The 19,708-nt window shown below is 40.6% G+C and overlaps 1 protein-coding gene across 4 annotated transcripts in view; it reads right to left on the minus strand.

The window, feature by feature from the left end:
- The window catches only part of SLC4A7 (solute carrier family 4 member 7), a 124,682-nt gene that overhangs the window by 29,952 nt on the left and 75,022 nt on the right, over window positions 1–19,708 (minus strand). For all 4 annotated transcript variants that reach the window (XM_018067218.1, XM_018067222.1, XM_018067219.1 and 1 more), the window contains 8 exons: window positions 18,244–18,390; window positions 14,484–14,590; window positions 12,114–12,288; window positions 8,433–8,566; window positions 7,026–7,271; window positions 5,125–5,230; window positions 2,284–2,445; window positions 1,300–1,413 (listed from right to left, as the gene is read on the minus strand). In XM_018067218.1, the coding sequence (XP_017922707.1) occupies window positions 1,300–1,413; window positions 2,284–2,445; window positions 5,125–5,230; window positions 7,026–7,271; window positions 8,433–8,566; window positions 12,114–12,288; window positions 14,484–14,590; window positions 18,244–18,390 (1,191 nt within the window). The remainder of the gene's footprint in view (window positions 1–1,299; window positions 1,414–2,283; window positions 2,446–5,124; window positions 5,231–7,025; window positions 7,272–8,432; window positions 8,567–12,113; window positions 12,289–14,483; window positions 14,591–18,243; window positions 18,391–19,708) is intronic.

Raw genomic sequence — 19,708 nt, forward strand, 5'->3', positions numbered from 1 at the left:
ATTTAATAACCCTTGAAATCAGTTTGATACTTCAAAGCTAGATAAATAAGTAACAAAGATATATTTGGAACCAGAATAAGGAAATGGGACCAGGATTACAGGAAATTACATTAATATAATTTACAGTTTTGTCAATTTGTAAGACTTGGTAAACACAGAATGACTTAGATACAGTCATATCTAATGACTTAAAAGTTTTAGTGGCTCAATATCTATGCTTTTAAACAAAGGTCTCCAAACTTTTTAACTTATATACTCTTAGCAACAAAAAGACATTTATTTACCCAAATGATTCTATATTCACTTATGCATTACATTACTAACAATTACCTTTATAGTGAAATTTGTATCATAAATATTATAAAGTTTAATGTTTCTAATTTTTAGATAAAATATGAGTAGATCCATATAATTTGAGGATCATTTTCCACAAAGTATTCTACTTTAGAGGACACAGGTTTTAAAAATGATCTATTTTTTAACCCCAGTGAGAGAGAAAACAGACTAAGTTTATCTTCATTATATTCCTTATTTCTAATCCCCTTTAAATTTTCTGCTTCTCAAAGAAGTCATATAATTTGTTAAATGTAAATACACGCAATGACACAAATACTTGACTATTAAAAATTTCCAGAAACTATTTAAAACCTACCATCTCCAACTTAGAAGGGAAAATAAGTATCAGATGTTGCGTTATGCAGGCCATCGGGTAGGCAAAGGGTCAGATATGACTGAGTGCTGAACAACAACAGTACAAAAGATTTTCAGTTCTAATGAAACCAAAGAGTTCATGGTTCCTCAGACTAAGCACCATTTTTCTTGTGGAAAAAAAATTCTTTCATGATTCTGCTGAAAAATGTTACAAGACACTTTCCAATTACTGTCAGATGTCTCAATCACTCTTCTAGAAATTTAAATTAGGATCCCCTTGCTACTCTTATAAATTCAAGCTTGAGTTACTTTTTCACAAAGGAATAAAGAATGTTTCTTTCACCTGGAGAGGGTATCATGAACTCCAGCTACGAGGGCAGGACACTGGTCTCCTCACTATGAGTATTTCCACTCACTCTCTGTGATGGGCTCGATTTGATACCTTCTCGCTTATCTCCTCAATATCTTCACTTGTCTCCGTTCATCTTGTCATTGTTTATATCTGTGCAACGTATATACAATCTTTCCTTTCAAAGCATCAGCTCTTACAGAGAATGTGCATATTTTAAAAATAATTACCCAAGAGGCAGTATCTTAAAGTAGTCTGGTATTTCCCAGTAACAAATAGCCAAGTGTTCTAATCCTTACCTCGAATTTTTCAGGAACATGAAGTTTAGGAGAGGGAACTCCGACAAGGTAGTCAATCACAACCATTACTACTATGGTGAGAAACACAGCAAAGTCACTGATTGTCGATCGCACCTATGGGAAAGGGGTTATGTTAGTGCAGACACAGAAATCAGTCCTTTCTAAATGATTCATACCCTTTACAGATTAAATACGCCACTAGAGAGTGTGAATGAGCTTTTTAATTAGTGATGATGCATCAGTGAAACACATTTATAACTAACATTTTCTACAAAAGATAAGAAACGCATTTCACAACTAACCTATCACGTCCCTTGATGCCACTGTCTTTCTATTGTTAGCTCAGACAGGGAATACACACCTCTAAAGTTTTGTTCAAATAGAATTGCTTTACAATGTTGTCTTAGTTTCTGCTGTACAATGAAGTGAATTAACTCCAGTATACACATACGCCCCCTCCCTCTTGCACCTCCCTCCCACCCAGCCCCTCCAGGTCGCCACAGGGCGCTGCGCCGGCCCCCGCGGCACGCTGCGCCCCCCCCGCGCACGCTGCGCCCCCCCCGCGCACGCCGCCCCCCCCGCGCACGCTGCCCCCCCCCGCCCGCGCCCCCCCCGCGCACCGCCCCCCCCGCGCACGCCGCCCCCCCCGCCCGCGCGCCCCCCCGCCCGCGCCCCCCCGCGGCACGCTGCGCCGCCCCGCGGCACGCTGCGCCGGCCCCCGCGGCACGCTGCGCTTCTCACTAGCTATCTGTTTTACATGTGGTGGTATATATGTCAGTGCTGCGCTCAGTTCGTCCCACCTTCCTCCTCCGCCCTACGTCCACGTGTCCGTCTGCTACACTTTTCACTGTGAATAATTTCCTTACAGCTACTTGACATAAAATTACTAACCTCAAACAGTATCTTATTGTTTTGAAATAAATCAAGGAAATGAAAACTAAAAACATGAGAATTACAAGAACTCCAAAATTAAACCCCAATTACCTTGGTAGGAAAATAGCGCTTGGTCTTAAATTGCTTGAGGAATGAAGACAGAAAAAACGTTGTGAAAAATAAGATGACAGACCAAAAGAGCACGTCTGGAATATAAGGTCCATGGAGACCACACGCTGATCCTACAAATGTACCATGGTAGACTTTACACTCCTGAAAAAAAGGGGTGAAAAACAGAAAAGGGAGGGATAAAGGGGATTCTCAGAGATCCAATAAATTAATGAGGAGCTTCTTTGACTGTAAGATGCTACTTATCAAAAGACATGCCATTATTTTGTTTCACTTAGAAAAACTCACCATCAAGTCAACGTTAAAACACAATCAATTTTTAAACACATCTTGAGTTCAGAGAGGCAATGATTTGACAAACCTGTGCCCCTTAGAAATCACTGAAATGAAACAATGTATTCTGTCAAGTTACTATGTCAGACACCCCCTCCTTTCAACTCTTTATTTCCTTTAGTGAAAGGTTTATCTATTGAGCGTTAATTCCCAAATATTTTGTTTGTATCACTGGTCAGCAATTTTACTATCTTTCCATTATTTTTGAACAAGTTGCTTAAAATAAAATCAAAAGTCAGAAAATTACTACTCTGCCTTTACAATGCTGAATAAGAGATGGCTATAATACTAAATTCAACGCAATAATAAAAACTGTTTGGCTTTTTTGACTTTTTTCTGACTTTTCTAAAGGTGAGATTAAAGCAGTAAAGTGAACCACTGAAATAGTCCCATTAATAAAATCAATAATATAATCAATAATATAGCACAATTATGGAAATATATTGACTTGATTTTCCTTTTGAGGGAAAAGAATAACTGAAAGACAACCAGAGATTAACGAAAACAACTTATATTCTTATATTCTCTTATATTCTAATGAGATTCATTTTCAAAACATAACAAATCAGGTTTACTGAAACAAAAAAAAGCCAAAGGAGAATCCATTGATGTATTCTCGATAGCCAAACTGAGAGTCCGTTATTCTCAATTTCTGTGTGCTAACATTAGTAACCCTACAGTTTACAACATGGATCATAGAAATAAAAGCTACAGCTATACAAAGAAACTGAACATGGCCCTATTGGGTATCAAAAAAAAACCACACTGAACAGGCCATATAAGTAATCTGAAATATTAGGACATCCTATTCAACATGAAATGAGTATTTTTGTTTCTATTTTTTTAACAAATCACTTTCATCTGAACACCTCTATTAACTCTCTTTCAGAACAAAAATTACTTGTTCAATACACAATAGTTCAGCACTATTCTAAGCTGATGACTTACTGACACCGTGCTTTTGTGTCCACACTGTGCCCAGAACCATCCGTGTTGGTAAGCTATCATAAATCTATACCGCCCATACAACCAGCCAGCAGCCAGTCACACGACAGCGATGAGCACATGGAGCACGTCTAGTGCAGCCAAGAAACCCAGCTTTTAACTTTCTCTACTGTACACTTAAATACAGACACACGTGGCCAGTGACTGCTGCACCGCACAGCGCAGATGTCAAGGACCAGTGGGTAACACTGCAGACGAAATCCCTGCAACTGCATATTCAGGAGCTAACTGTCACCCTACGAGGGAAAGGAGTGACCTACAATTGCTTACACGATACAAAAAGCACCAGAGTAGGCAGCTCAGGGGATGGCGGGTGTTCACTGATACTGCTAGCGTCACTGGACACCTTTATTTCTAAATCCCAACCTGGGAAGTGACCGAAACAGCTACTCTAGCGCTAGGACAGTATTTCCCAACAATACAAAAATACGTGTGTAACAGTCTTCAGCACCCAGTAGGTGCTCATTACACATTTCTACTCTTCTTCCTTTTCCTTCTCTCAGTTCTCAAGTCAGACTAGTTTCTTCAAGGTAAACAGGTTCAGTCTGAGCATTCCCGATCTCCTGAACAGGCGGGTCCCAGAGAGATAGACTGAACAGAAGGCAGGACGAGTGCGGGCTGCTGAACTGTTAACTTCAGGACCTGCAACCACAGGCCGATGAGCATGTGAATCCAAGAGGAACTAGAAACCCGAAAGCATATTCACATCTTTCCAATAATTAATATCTTGGAGGGCTTCCGTGGTGCTGCAGATGTTAAAGAATCTGCCTGCAACAGAGAAGACCCAGGTTCGATCCCTGGGTCAGGAAGGTCCCCTGGAGAAAAGAATGGCTACCCACTCCAGTGTCCTGCCTGGAGAATTCCATGGACAGAGGGGCATGGAGGGCTACAGTAGTCAATACAATTGAGCGACTACACTTTCACTTTTTTTTTTTTTCAGTATCCTGGAAGCCAAACATAGTCCATCTTGATCTCTCTTCCCTTGATCTCAGGTTCCGTTTTTTTCAGCTTCTACACTTCAGGATATGGTTTTTAAAAATGGGATAATTCTCATTTGGTCAACACAACACTATTCTGAAAACGATATTCATCAATCAAAAAGAAAACATAGGTTTACTCAGAAACGGGCTTCCCATGTAGCTCAGCTGGTAAAGAATCCACCTGCAATGCAAGAGACCTCAGTTCAATTCCTGGGCCGGGAAAATCCACTGGAGAACGGATAGGCTATCCACTCCAGTATTCTTGGGCTTCCCTGGTGGCTCAGCTGGTAAAAAGAATCCGCCTGCAATGCGGGAGACCTGGGTTCGATCCCTGGGTTGGGAAGATCCCCTGGAGAAGGGAAAGGCTACCCACTCCAGTATTCTGGCCTGTATAGTCCATGGGGTCGCAAAGAGTCGGACACAACTGAGCAACTTCATTTTACTCAGAAAAAGCTCAAGAACGAGGTTAACGGTCTGCACTAGCCTTCGCTTCATTTATACTCACAGACACAGTGAGGTTCCCCCAGGGAATGTCACGGGCTGTCACATTCTTTTCCTCCCACATCTTCAGCGTTTCATTGCCAGGGTTAGAAGGCTCAACACACACACATCTGAGAAATCAGAATTGGACACAGTTTTAAGGATTCTGAATTTCATGTTTATACTGTATTAAACCAGTCACATAGTGGAGTAGTTTTTAACTTCTTTATTCCATGTTATGCATGGAAAAAAAGTGAAAACATTTCAGAAACAATGGAATGGAATGAAGTTTGGCTTACATAAATAAAGAAAATGCTTACTTAATGCAACTAGTTGGACACATCCCTTGGGGCAGAACTATTTTCTTTAAAAATCTGGGAAGACATCACATTTAACATGATCAGCCTCCATTGAATCTCATCACTTAACCCCATGGAGCTGCTGCCACCCCGCTGCCCACACACACAACAGGCACTGGGAACCAGTACAACTTCTACTCTTGTTAATTCCACGAATTCTAGCAATTCCTTTATTCATCTTAAGAGTCACCCTTAAAGTAATGGGTAAAACCTCATTTTTCAGGACCGTACTAAGAGAGTCTAACTAATCAGAATTCAGTTCATACCCAGAACTATCTGACCTGCCTGAAAAAGCTAGAGACACACACATGAGAAAACAAATCTCTGAATATTGATTTAAAAAATGAAAAGAACAAACAAAAATATTCTCAACTGGACCATGAGCTGTCTGAGAAAAGGTGGGAGGCTGGACTCTGGATTCACGGAGGCTCTGTCATTTACTAGCTATCTGACCCAAGTCAAGTTTTACCCTTAAAGAGCCTCAGTTTCTTCATACACAAAAGGGGCTATGACACGAATAACTCACAAAGACGTGAATGACTAATACTGATATGAATATTAAGCAACACTCAACACAGTGTCTGCCAGAAAATGTCAGCTGAACAAAGGACTTGCACACACAGGAACAATCCTCTAGCTGCTGTCACGAGCTATGAAAATCATGCTCACACTTCTTAAAGATCAGAGTAACAGGGAAAGAGAGAAGACAAAAACTTACATTAAAAAAAATAACTAGTTTGAGAACATAGATGACACAAAATAGACTTGGTATCGAAGGGTCGCTAATATTTTCAAACAGGTCAGTATCTTACAGGAAGTTGCAGACTCCTCCGTCCTCTGTCCATCAAAGCTGAGAGTGTGGAGGACAGTGGGGGAGGAGAAGTGTGACGCCGCAGCACGGGGTGGGGGGCAGGAGGAGGAAGGGTTTTGGTCACCATCTTCCTCCCTGACAGTTTACCAAATGTAGGCTCAAGCTCATATTAACTGTGTGCAGGACAGCAAATACAGGCATCCACCTCAGAACGTGTCAGTTTTAATAACCTTCGTGATGTTTAAATGTCTGCCAACCGTTTGCAACTATTATAATTACTTCTCAAATCCCATTTTATTTTTGAGTCTTAAAATATTTTCGTTTCATGCTTTATCACAAAGAAAATAATCCACGAAACAGCATACAACAGTATACTGAAATTTTAAAGTAACATCCACAAAAATTAATGAAAATGCACAACATGAACAATATTTAAATAGATGGTGGGCAGTTGCCAAACAACTGAACTTAAATTGGCCAATCCAATTTAAACATGAAATCAAAAATATATACACCTGGACAAGTTGTTTCATGGAATAACAGTGACTGAATTTCTTCAGTCACATTTATATTCACTGAGCGCTTTGGTAAGATCTCACCTGTAACAAACAAGTCAACCTCCGTATTGCCAGCTGGGTAGTTATAGCTTGATATACAGTGAGCATCACGTTGCAAAAAAAAAAAAAATCTGTTTTCTTTTGCTCTGAAACGTCTGCAAAAATACATTTTAATATTAGGGGAAATAGAGACACTTACGAGTAGCTGGTCAGTTGCTCTAAATTGTTGTGCATATTAAAGGCATATGTTTCTCCTAAATGGAAGAGCTTCTCCAAAGCCTCGTAGATGAATATGATGCAGATGAGAGCTGCAAAAGCCTCTTCGGTGAACCGCGTGATGTAACACACAAGGCTGCTTGCATCTGTTGCAACCAAAACAATGCACAGGAAAGAAGTCCACAGACCAATACTGGTTCTCAGAGACAGATAGGAAAGGTGGTAATCTCTGTTTGGAAAGAAAAGTAAATGTGGACACGATCAACATATACATGCCAAACAGTACTGGTACTTAAAATCTCCATAATAAGCAGTAAGAACAGTACAAAAACCTGAGATTTCTAAAAGACAGCTTATTACGGAATAACAAAATAATGACCAGAGAAAGCTCTATGTGTTTTTTTTTTGCTTCAACTGAAGACTAGCTTGTTATTAGACTTAACGGTTATATTTTACTTATACAAGTTCTACAGTGAAAACCTACCAGGCAATATGTACTTAAAAACAAAGAGCTCACTTTAGAAACCAGTTATGAGGCTTAAGTGACAGAAGCCGGCCTCCAGGACACCCGGATGTGTGCTGCCCTCTCTGCAGACCCGGGGCTCCAGTGTGAACAGGGCAGCCACACCCCTGCCCCGCCGTCACACCTTCCCCACCACTAGCTCTGCCACCACCAGCGCCACCCACAGCGTGACTCATTTTCCAACTCAGTTTCAAATAAGTGAGCCTTAAACAGGTCAGGCCACTACATTCTGTTTATGTGCGTATCATGCCAGATCCGAATCAGCTTGCTCAGGGAAGAAAGAACCAGAACAAGAGGAATTAGGTGAATCAAACATGTAACAGCATCAAGCTGTTCCAGGCTAAACATCCAGCTGCATTGCTCTCACAAAAGGGACAGTACTGCTGGGTCAAATTCTGGGACCATGGGCCAGAGGCCTGCACCGACCCCGCGCGTGAACAACCCCCACCCGCTGCCTGGCAGAGCCAGCATCAGCCTCCTAGACGCACCTCTTTCTAAACTTCCTAATAAGACCGGCATACTGTACAATACCTAATTCAGATTTAACACATTCTTACTAGGCTGAAATCTGCTAACACAAAGGATTTTTATTGTCCCTCACGTGCCATGCTTATCAGAACTCAAATGCACGGACTTTATACTCAAGGTGCCTGGGGTGGCAGCAGGAGCCAGAGGAGTGTCTGCCACACAGTAGCCCCAAACACTGAGAATTATATATTAAAATATATATATAATATACACTCACTGATCAGAGCCTCTTTTCCAGCTATTCATAAATATACAGAGAACTTTTAATTAAAGCTAATACAATAATATATAATATACACTTACGTAAACACATGTGAAAAGTGGAGAGCTGTTACATACCTGCAGAATTTAAATAAAATTTTTTCAAACACTAAAACTGGACCTGTGCTCCCCAATATTGTGAGAGGTTGCCCAGCAAACAACGAGTAGGCAATCCCAGTTAATGATGCTCCAAAAAGAGACTCTATTGCACTCTGTTCAAGGAAAGAAGAAATGAATAAAAGTAATACATCGTGAACACATCTCTAACCTACTGTAGTACATGTAAGACACCTGCAAAAAAAAACATTAATCAAGTGGTTTAAAAAAATACAGCAAATGCAACTTTAAATCTCAAACTTAACATTTAAGTAAGGAAAGTTAAAAACATATTTTAAATACACTACAAAACTGTTTTGCTTTAGCATACTAGAGGTGAGCTTTTGCAATCAACCTTAATTTAAAGCTCAACACTGTGGGAGGCAGGGAGAGTGGGGTACATGGAAGACGGACTCAAGAGGCTTCAACCCCCTCTACACAACATGGTTTACTTCTGAAGCCCATGGGGGGGACAAAGATGCATATATTATTTTCAATACTTTGGCATGTCCAAAATAGTTCATTTAAGAAAACAAAAAGTATCTGAAGTATTTGATACAGTGTGTTCCAAAAAAAAATCTACTCCTTCAAATAGATGAACAAGACATATCACGTGGTCCTATTGTTCTCAAATTGATTTCCAAAGACAATTTCCCACACATTTTAAAGAAATTTTTCTAATATGACTGGCTTAACCAATAAATATAAAAAATGAAATGCTTAACACAAATAAATGAAAAATCTCCTGGAAACCACAGAAAAGGAAAACCCATTAAAGTTGGGTTAAAATGATAAAATGAAAGACTCACAAAAATCTTAAGAGCTAGTAGGCCAGTTTCATTTCGCAACCAATGTCACACCCTAACTCATTAGGTGATCAGCTGGGAAAGGGTACAGATACAGACTCTGCCACTGGACAGGGAGGTAGGGGCTGAAAGAAAGCAGTTTCCATTCACAAACATCAAGGTCAGCTGGAATACTGACCAGGAAAAGGGAAAGCCTAGCATCGGGAAAGCAAAGAGAAGGCGCTTGTGAGAGACAGCCCTCCTGGACCGGGAGGCAGCGAGCAGCGGGCCGAGATCAGAGCTCCAGCGGACCAGATCTGAGGAAGCAGACCGCCTCCTGTGAGCTGAGCTGCTGAACCATGGCCACATCTCAAACTCACCCAGCCCACCTTTCCTCACCTTTGAATGTGGGTGATGAAAGCCAGGAGAGCTTAATGAAGCAGTGTTTCTGAAAACACCAGCAGGAACACAGTCTGGCATATGGGATGCACTCAACAAATGGTAGCAGCTCTCAACATCAGTACTAACAGCATGTCAAAATCTAACTCACAGCAGAAACAGTTATGTCGCGAATGAGACATTCAACTCTTAGTATAAATACAGGATCAAAGCCACATATAGACTTCACTTTTGGCAAAATGAGGAAGAGTTCATGTTAACAATATATTTATGAGTTGTATGAGATAAATGTGTTTTCTTGCCCACAGACAAAAAACACTACTAAGCTGTTATGAAATCCTTGGTTCGATTACAGTATGCATATTTAGGAATGAATTTAGAGCTCAAATCAAAGGGAAAAAATGTCTAAACGTCACCGAGAAATAGAAAGCAGGGAAACAGAAACAAGGAGATGGCAGATAAAGAAACGCTAATGAGGGGGGAGGGGGGCTGGGGGGTGTGGAGAATGAACTCCCCCCAGTGCTGTGTGGAAAAAGCAGACTCTGCCGGTGGAGACCTTCCTCAGCGTTCCCCTCACTGCCGCATCCGCTAGTTCCTCTACCCTGATCTCCTTTTTCCCAAGTTTTAAACCATTTCTATCTTCACTGCCAAACCAAAGCCCATCTTTCCCTAGAGAAATCACAGCCCCACTCTGCTGCCTCCCCCAACCCGCGTTCAGCCTCCACGCCGCCCAGCAGGAGCCCACCCTCAGCACCCCCTCACCCGCTCCACTGCAGGGCGGGACAGCCCCTGCTCCTGTCGCCTCTTCCTCTACCCCTGATTTGGTTTCTGCAAAGTCATACTGTCCTGATTTCTCGCTCAAAGCTCCGGCTGTGCCTATGTCTAATCTGCCGGGCCACTTCCTCACTCCCCTCCTTCTTCCAATCCACAAATGGGGATAACTTCCCACTTCTCCTCTCCCTTTAAAGTGCTAACCTCATCTATCTCAGCTTCCCACTCTGTATTTCTTTCCTATCACTCCAGAAACTCCGGATCTACACTTCCTAACATCTCCACTTTTACCTGAAGTTCCAATAACGCATCAGAATACACACGTCATCTCCGTAGCATGCCCCTCCACAATCCTTCTGACTTCCCTGCTTCTGTAATTACAGCTTCTCTAGCTCTTCCTTCACCTCACTCGCGCTGCCCAGCGCACCGCGACAGAGCAACTGCACATACACTGCCTCATCTTCCTCTCGGTTAGGGCCCAGAGGACAGAAGACACGCGCCCGTGCCTTACCCGCGCCCATGCTCCTCCAACGTCTAGAGTGCTATCACACACACGGGGTACTAAAGAGCAGGATGAGATGGGGAGCCAGCGAGTGACAGTCCAAGAGGAAGAAGCAGAATTTCCGTGACGGTGACAGACAAGACACACGTCCTTGGGGACCAGCAGAAATACACATACAACTTGCGACAGCTGCTTTAAGCAGCTTACTAAATATATATATATATCTGATATAATAATATAAAAGAACAATGTAAATTAATCTAAATAACAGAAAGTAAACTGAGTTGAAAGGAAATTTCACTTGTCAGGTTTACCTCATGTTCAGCTTATGAAATACTTGAAATAAGCAATTCCTACTTAGGTTTGGTGGGTTTTTAAAAAGCTTAAGATCTATAAAAAATAAACTTTCTCCAAAGAGTAAATATCATTAAACAAAATACACTTAGGAATCACAAACTGTCTCACTTAAATGCCATTAAAATGTATATAAACAGCAACAGAAGTCACTTTCTCAGTTTCACACAGCACCAGGTGCGGCTCTATAATCACAGCCCAGCATGGAATTACCCAGAACGAAACATAAACGATTTCATTCTAGTTGTGTCAATGTACAGATGTCGTTTTCAGTTATACTTCCCAGTTAACACTTTTGACAGCTTTCACACAAGTTTAGTAACAGCAAAATTAAAGGAAACACCACTTCAAAATCCATCATTGTCCGTAATCATGCTCCCTTTTCCCCAACGGTCTGCCCGGTGGACCCGCCAGGGCAGATGAGTCGCTGGTGATCACACGGCTCTACCTAGTCCTGTGACACCCTGAAGGACAAGGGGCACCCACCCCCCGCCCCCGATAAATTCTCCCACCCACGACCCACCGGGACGAGTTCAGTCCATCTGAACACCCCCACCCTCTCCCCCCACAAAGACAATACAAGCCTTTTACTCAGGAGATCAAACCATTCATCCAGCAAGCCATGAGAAACTTTTCTTTTTTTTTTTTTACCTCAACTGTGCATCTTCTCCTGTTCAAATGGCTTCCCCATGTTTTCCACAGCAATTACCTTTGGGGGAAGTCTGCTTTGGGACGGGTTAATCATGCTGTGGGTAGACTCTTCAAATAAAAGTAGGAATCGTGAGACAAATGCACGCCGACACGTGCCTCCGAGGAGCTAAGAGCCTGGCCACTACCAATCTTTGTACTCACTATTCTGCCTTCTGTAGCTTCTCCAAGCAGCCCTCCAAAAGTGATTACAGGAGACATACAGGCACAGTATAGGAAAAGAATCGAGGCCAGGCACTGCAGACTTAATGCATCCTTGAAGTCACTCAAGAAAAAAGGTGCTTTCCTTTTGATGTCAAGTATCAAACCACCAAAAAGCCTAAATAGGTGAGATGAAACTCGTCAAACTGTACACTAGAGGATTCTGGCTGTTCACACTAAAACTATGGGCTACATAAAACTGCTGGTGCCTAGCATTTGTCAACAAAAATTAATATCCTATATAAATAATGGTACAAATTTTAGAAGACACACTCATTTAATCTAGTCCACTGACAGTGGAAAGGTAAATCTCACTAAATTAAAAGAGACACAAACATCTATATCTTACAGACTATACACTGAAAAGGCTACAGGCAAGCAACTTAAATAGTAAATGCAAAATATCAAACACAAACGTGCAAGGAAATGCACAATAAAAATAAATAGGACCTAATGCCCATTTATGAAAATGTGTGTGAGCAATGTTATTAATCATTATCTACATTATAAATCTTAAAGGCAAGTGTGACAAATACCAGGAATGCAATTATAATATAAATCATAAGTCCCCAAATGCCCTTTACTAAGTACCTGTGCTTAGGTTCACTCAGGAGTGAAGTAAATAATTTTACTTTTAAAATTAATACTCCAAACACATAAATATTTCTGGTCTAGAAAAAAATCTAAAAACTATTTCAGTGTGTGTAATTTACTGTATATGTAGTCAAACCAGTGTGTATATTAATAAAATAAAGATGTTTTAATTAGTAAATTTAAATCTATATTTGTGCATCAAATCCTTCTCATTTCAATGTTTCTTCAATCAGACTTTTGGATACACCTGATCTGAAAGCACTCCACTACAAAACAAGCTCTGTGAGGAGCAGGGACCCTGTCTTCTTCACTGCTATTCTCTCCAGGGTTTAGAATACTGCCTGGGAAGCAGCAGATACTCAGTAAACACTGGTGGCAAACCAGTAATTCTCAAAGATTATGTGACTTATAAAATGCATGATCATTTAAATCCCTACTGCAGAAAAATACGCCGAAAAAGTTAATTTTATGCTTTCAAATGCTTTAGGTCAGCATTCCTCAACCTTACTGGCACCAGGGACCAGTTTCATGGAAGACACTTTTTCCACAGCCTGGGAGGATGTGAGGGACGAGGGGCAGCTGTAAACCCGCCGCTCTCCCCTGCTCAGAGGCCTGGCCCCTCACGGGCCATGGACCAGGGCCGGGGCTGGGGACTCTTGCTCTAGTTTTAAATTTTACCATTCCAGTAGTTTCCAAAGTTAATAGTGAAATAAACCTAAACATACACTGACAGCTGGAAGAAGTTATCCTATAAATAATATGACAGCAATGGGACTAAAAAATCTATAAAGCAAAGGGTGCCAACTTATAATAAAAATGGTGCCAATGATAAACTAGTTTATGAAACTATATCATGAAGTCAAAAATTTATATGAGATTCTCAGGTAACATGATCAGTAGGGGCCTGACTCTGTACTTGTTAGAGACTAACCCTACCTCAGTTTGAAGAACAATACTAATAACTCAAATGAGCACCTTTCGCATGGGGGCAGAGGCTTACTCTAGTATATTCAGAGACTACTACTATTTAAGATCCGAGATCTTTAGCTCATAGGGAGCACCAATGGGCAAACACTATCACTATCCACATGCTTTCTTCTGTACTATGGCAATACCATGGTATTTTTCTATCTCTACAAAAAATTCTAAGACAATGTTTGTACCTGGCCATATTTCTATTTTTTATCCCAACAATTTACTTCTGCAACAGTTTTTCTAACTAGGTTTCCAGAGAGCATATGCTTGTCTGCCTGCTTTCACACCATCTCATGGTATGCTGCTCACGGAAGAGTGTTACTCCTCTGCACACACACACAACACAACGGCTGCGGTTCCTCTCTGTTCCCATTGCTCTGACTTTCTATGGGAATGGCAACAGGACACCACACTTTCTCAAGAAATCTTCTGTGTGTGCAGCCAATTAAATTAACCTACTACAGAACTACAGTATTCTTAATATATGCTGCATAATGGTTTTGTTTTAAATTAAATCCTAGTATACAGAACCCAATATATTCTAGTAAACTATTTTTAAATGCATAGTAATTATCCTTAACATTATATGCCTATGAAAACAATACACATTTTTTAAAATATGGAAAAATACTAGACAAACTTAGTTTCCAAACACTTGCAAAGAAAAAGCATGTCTCTGCCTTGTCCATCACATCAGTCTCTACCCCCGAGAGACGCCCGCACGGAAGCAGCGTCTGTACCCACCGTCCAGTCCTCTGGAGCTCGGGCCCCGCGTGGTGCGCTGCCTCCTTCGGGGCGTCGCCCGAGCTGGGGGCAGATCCATTGGAAAATACAGGAATCTTTCTCTTTTCCTGCATTTCACAAAAAAAGAAAAACAACAACACATACACATCTTTCAGAATCCTGTATTAAGGAAGCCAAAATAGCATCTTCGTTAAAGGGAACATGAGCTCTCCCATTGATTACATATGTCTAACCGATACTCCTCGAAAGAAAAATGCTTCCTAGTATCAACTTCCACTTTAAAGACACTGCACTTTGAAATAGAATCTAAAATTTGTCTCTGTTAATATTTCAAATTTATACTGGCATTTTCCATTTTATAATCTAACATCAAATATACTATAGAACACTCACACAAATCATTTCAAATTACTACTCAGCAACAGGGACATGAAAATCCAATAAAACATCTCTTCAACTAGAATTTTAATCCCTTATTCATGTTTACTACTGAAAAAATGCACTTTATACTTTACATTAAGAAAAAAGTAAATGCCATTTTTTCTTATTAAATACGTAAGATGTAAGCAGCATGAGTCATCAAATAAATTTTCATAAAAATCAATTCCCTATTATGTTTTATTACAAATTCAAGAGTACTATTCTCATGATAAAAGATACTCTCCTCCTCAGGGAGCAAGTTTTGTTACCTCCAAAGGTCAGAGGTTACTGGACCAAACAAAAGTGGGTTGGGGGAGAGGTGAAGTGGGAACAGAGCAATAGAGGGACAGAGAGAAGGGAGACAGAGAGGGGGGGGGAGGAAAACACGGGGTGGGGGAGTGCTCCTCCCAGGGCCGCCCCAGACCTGTCACAGCAGGGAGCCCCCTGGGCCCCATGCTCAGTGTTTCCAAAGCAGCACGACTTACCCATAATCCTAGAACTACCATCTGAAAACGTCGAGATTAAAACTAACTTACACCACAGTTCAAAGGGGAAAGAGGAAACAAAATTACTGAACTCCCACAAAACAAATCTAATGAAAATACTGTCCCTCACAATTGATGCGATGCAGCAAAAGCATCATCCAAGAAAGCAGAGCAGCTCTTAGACTAAGAATAACGAAAGAACACGAATGAATGTGTTGAGCATTTAATTCACCAAGTGTGAAAAGAAGTTTTTCCTGAAGGAAAGTAAAAGGAATAAAAGAAAACAGCTAAATGCAGAAGCTGAGTTACAAAACCCAATATACTTTTTTAAAAAGGAGAACTGAAATAGATGCTAAAAGTTGCTCTATTAGAACAATATGATTAAATCATCAGCTGATATACAACCAAAGATAAGACAAGGAAGCAAAGTCACACATTTTATTTATATACAATATATAAATATACAATGAGGGAGACAGACTACTTGATAAAATGGGTACTATACTTAAAAAAAATTTTCCCAAAGTTGACACCAAAAATGAGTATAATAGGTAATTTTCTAGGAAAATATAACTTACCAAAACTGACTCCAGAAAAAGAGAGAACGCTTACACAAACCAATTTCCACAGAAGAAATAACAAGCCTTGAAGTCTACCATACAAGAGTCAAGCTCAGAAAATTCTACTAAAAAATCTTCCAAACTTCTAGAATCAAAGTATTATAAGCCACTTAAAGTTTAAAGCACAGAAAAAGGAAAAGTTACAAATCTGTTTTTATGAAACAAGTTTAATGACACCAAAATGTAAACACTCCACAAAAATCTATAAACCAATCTACTTACAAATGGAGATGGAAGCAACTTAAATGAGACATTAGACAAAGACTACAGACACTTCAAAGCCTAAGATGGGTTATTCCAACAATGCAAGAGTGTCTTCAGATTAAAGAACCTATTAACATGATTTACCATAATAACTGGTAAGTGAAATTCACATGGTCATCTCCAGAGATGCTTAAAAAGCCCTCTGACAAAATTCAACATTCACTTGTATTTAAAAATTCAATAAAACAGAAATTAGGGTATTTTCTTAATATGATAAAATATGTATTTTGGCACCAATGATAGTAACTTAATGACGGAAACACTAAAGACTCTGACTACAATTATGAAAAAATTAAGAAATACCCTTTAAAGTCAACTACTATGTGAAACTATCAGAGACTTTAGTCGATGCCATTAGGCAAGAGAAAACATGGTAAAGGTGTAAGAGTTAGAAAATGAATAATATTACCTTTTACTGGAGATCACATGACTATACACAACAAAAGAATTAAGGAAGGATACATGTTAAGCAGGATACAAAAGAAATACACAATAATCAACAGTCTTCATGTGTATACACACATATATGAAAGCAACAGCCAATATAATGGCACAAAGACCTCAATTATAACAGAAACAAAGATAAAATACTTATGGATACACTCGCCAAGAGGAGTGTCAGGCGCCCATAAGGAGAATTTTATAATATTCCTTAAGGACACAAAAACTGACTTGAAAACAATCAGGAAAACAACTGGGGAAAGATATACCATGTTCTTGAAAAGACTTCAATTTTCCCTCAATTCATTTAGAAATTTAATTTCCATCACAATTTTTTAAAAATCACACTTTATTTCAAACAGAAAGTTGATTTTAAAGCTAGTATGAAAATAAATATACAAAGATGACCCAGCAAATTCAGAAAAACAAGAGTAAGAGAGAGGTCAAGAAAGAATGCAGATCTACCAGATATTAAAATATACTAAAAACTCCCAGAAATTAAAGTGTGTAAGTGGTCCATGCCTAGACCAATCAATGGAAAAGAAATCCCAGAAAGAGACTTGACTGACTATGGAAATTTAGTAAATGATAAAGACAACATCACCAAGCAAACAGAAAAATGCTTAACTTTTTAATAAACTGGGACAAACAGACTTCAATTTAGAAAGAAGATAGACTGCAAGCATTCTCTACATAGCAAGTCATGATAAACGCAGAAGGATAGATGAATAGCTCAAATGGTAAAAAAAAGTTGGTGGAGGGTGATGGACAAACATTCAGGAATACTCAACTTCACTAATTACAGACACACAGATTAAAATCACATTGAAGTGCCTGACAGAGTAAGATAATGATACGTATCATCCTGACAAATATCCAGAAGTGTGACAAGACCCCATGCTGGTGAGGCTGCAGGGAAACAGGCATTCTCATTCATCACCAAAATGAGTCCAAAACAGTTCAACCCAAGAAGAGGAGATTCTGGCAACATTTGCTAAAACTGTAAGTCAATTCCCATGTAAGCCAGGAATCTTATTCCTGGGAATCTATCCTACAGATGCATCTGCCGAAGACTAGGATGGCAGGCGAACACTACGATGTGGTCTGTAACAGCAAACAACTGAAGACAGCCTGCACCAGGCAGGACAGACTGCAGTGCATCCATGGAGGAACACAACAGAGCTGTGAGGAAGACCGTCACACCTCCAGGAAACGCTGTTACATGAAGAAGGCAAGGTGCAGAGCGCTCCGTACAGGATGTCCATGTCTGGTAAGAGAGAGGAGAAAACAAGACTACATGCTCCTATTTCCCTGTACTGAAGAAAAAGAGCAAGAATGTCAACAAACGAACAGCAAGTGATGACCTGCAAGCGGTGGCGACGGGGTGGGACGGCAGACACGACGCGGGGGGACAACTCCAGGCGCAGCTCTTCACACGGTTTTGAGTTTTGAAAATGTATAAACTACTTGAAAAAGTTTAATGAAAAATTTTTAAAAAGGAACTCAAAGAAGCATTGTGTAGATCCTCACCTGAGAGGGAACACTCTTTGGGGGCTCTATGCGTATGGAAGGGTCCCACTCTCCTGGAGGCAGGACGGTCACTTGATCTAAAAATTCATCAATTCCCGATAAGAGGTCATTTCTGTCTTTTGCTTTATAAGCTACATCATGAAAAATCTAAAGAAAAATAAACACATTGAGTAAAAGGATTTTAAAGTTGAAAGAAAATTCCATACATAGTAAGCCACTTTTGATACCACAACTAAGTCTACATAAAGGTAATTACTTAAACTCTTGACCCCGCCTGCGATAACAACTTAAAAGAATAACTCACTATTAGTATTACCAGATAAATTAACAGTAAAAAACAAACAACAAAAGAAACTAGTAATGTGTTAATACACACCAATTTTTAGAAAGAGGAAATTTTACTTGGGAAATAACATTTTAATGTCATTTGTCCTAGAGGAATAATCATGAGGCAGGATAACAATTTTACTTGAAACAGTTAATTAATCTGACCATTCCTACTGACTGGGCACCTACTGTTTGGAAGGCACAATTCTTTGCTTTTTCTGTTTTTGTTTTTGGCTGGGCTGGGCCTTGACTACTACACAGGCTTTCCTGTAGCTGTGCTAAGCAGGGGCTGGTCCCTGTTTGTGGTGTGTGGGTTCCCACTGTGGAGGCTTCTCTTGCTGTGGAGCACAGGCTCTGGAGTGTGCAGCCGTCCATGGTTCGGGCACATGGGCTCAGCACGCACAGCTCCCGGCTCTAGAGCAATGCTCAGTCAGGAGTCGTAACTTAGCTGCTCCACAGCACGTGGGATCTTCCCGGAGCAGGGACTGAACAAACCCATGTCTCTTGCGTTGGCAGGCGGATTCTTTACCACTGAGCCACCAGGGAAGTTCTGGCAGGCCCAACGCAGATGAGTCAAAGTCCCTGCACTCAAGAACTCAGGGGCAATTACGTGAATACACTCCTGCAGGTGGATGACAAAACTCCTATAAAAATGAAGCAGGGTAAAGGAAGGGAAACGGATGGGGAACAGGGTGGCTGAGGAAGATGTCTCAGAGGAGGGGACACTGCAGGAGGAATCTGGCTGAGATGAGGGGTGCAGCATGCAGGGGTGCGGCGAGGGGTGGAGGCAGTGCTCAGCGTCCAGAGGCCGCCGTGAGCATCGTATATCCAAGGCGCAGAAAGGAAGTCCAAGTGGACGGGGCCAACAGCAGAGAAAAGGAGCCAGTCACAGCATATAGAGTTCAAAAGGCACAGAGATGAGACTCTATTAAGGCAACAGTGAAGAGCTTAAACAAATATACAACAGGGATGCCGTTGATACATCTACATCAAGGAGATGACTTTTTCAAATCTGCATATTACTGATAGCACAGAGCAAAGTATTGTAGAGAAAGACCCATAAAATATACTTTAAAATCACCAAAGAAGGTGAGAGTCTATAATTTAATAAGCATTATGTGCTTCACAATCAGTGTCC

The sequence above is a fragment of the Capra hircus genome, chromosome 22 (assembly GCF_001704415.2).
Source record: "Capra hircus breed San Clemente chromosome 22, ASM170441v1, whole genome shotgun sequence".
NCBI lineage: Eukaryota > Metazoa > Chordata > Mammalia > Artiodactyla > Bovidae > Capra > Capra hircus.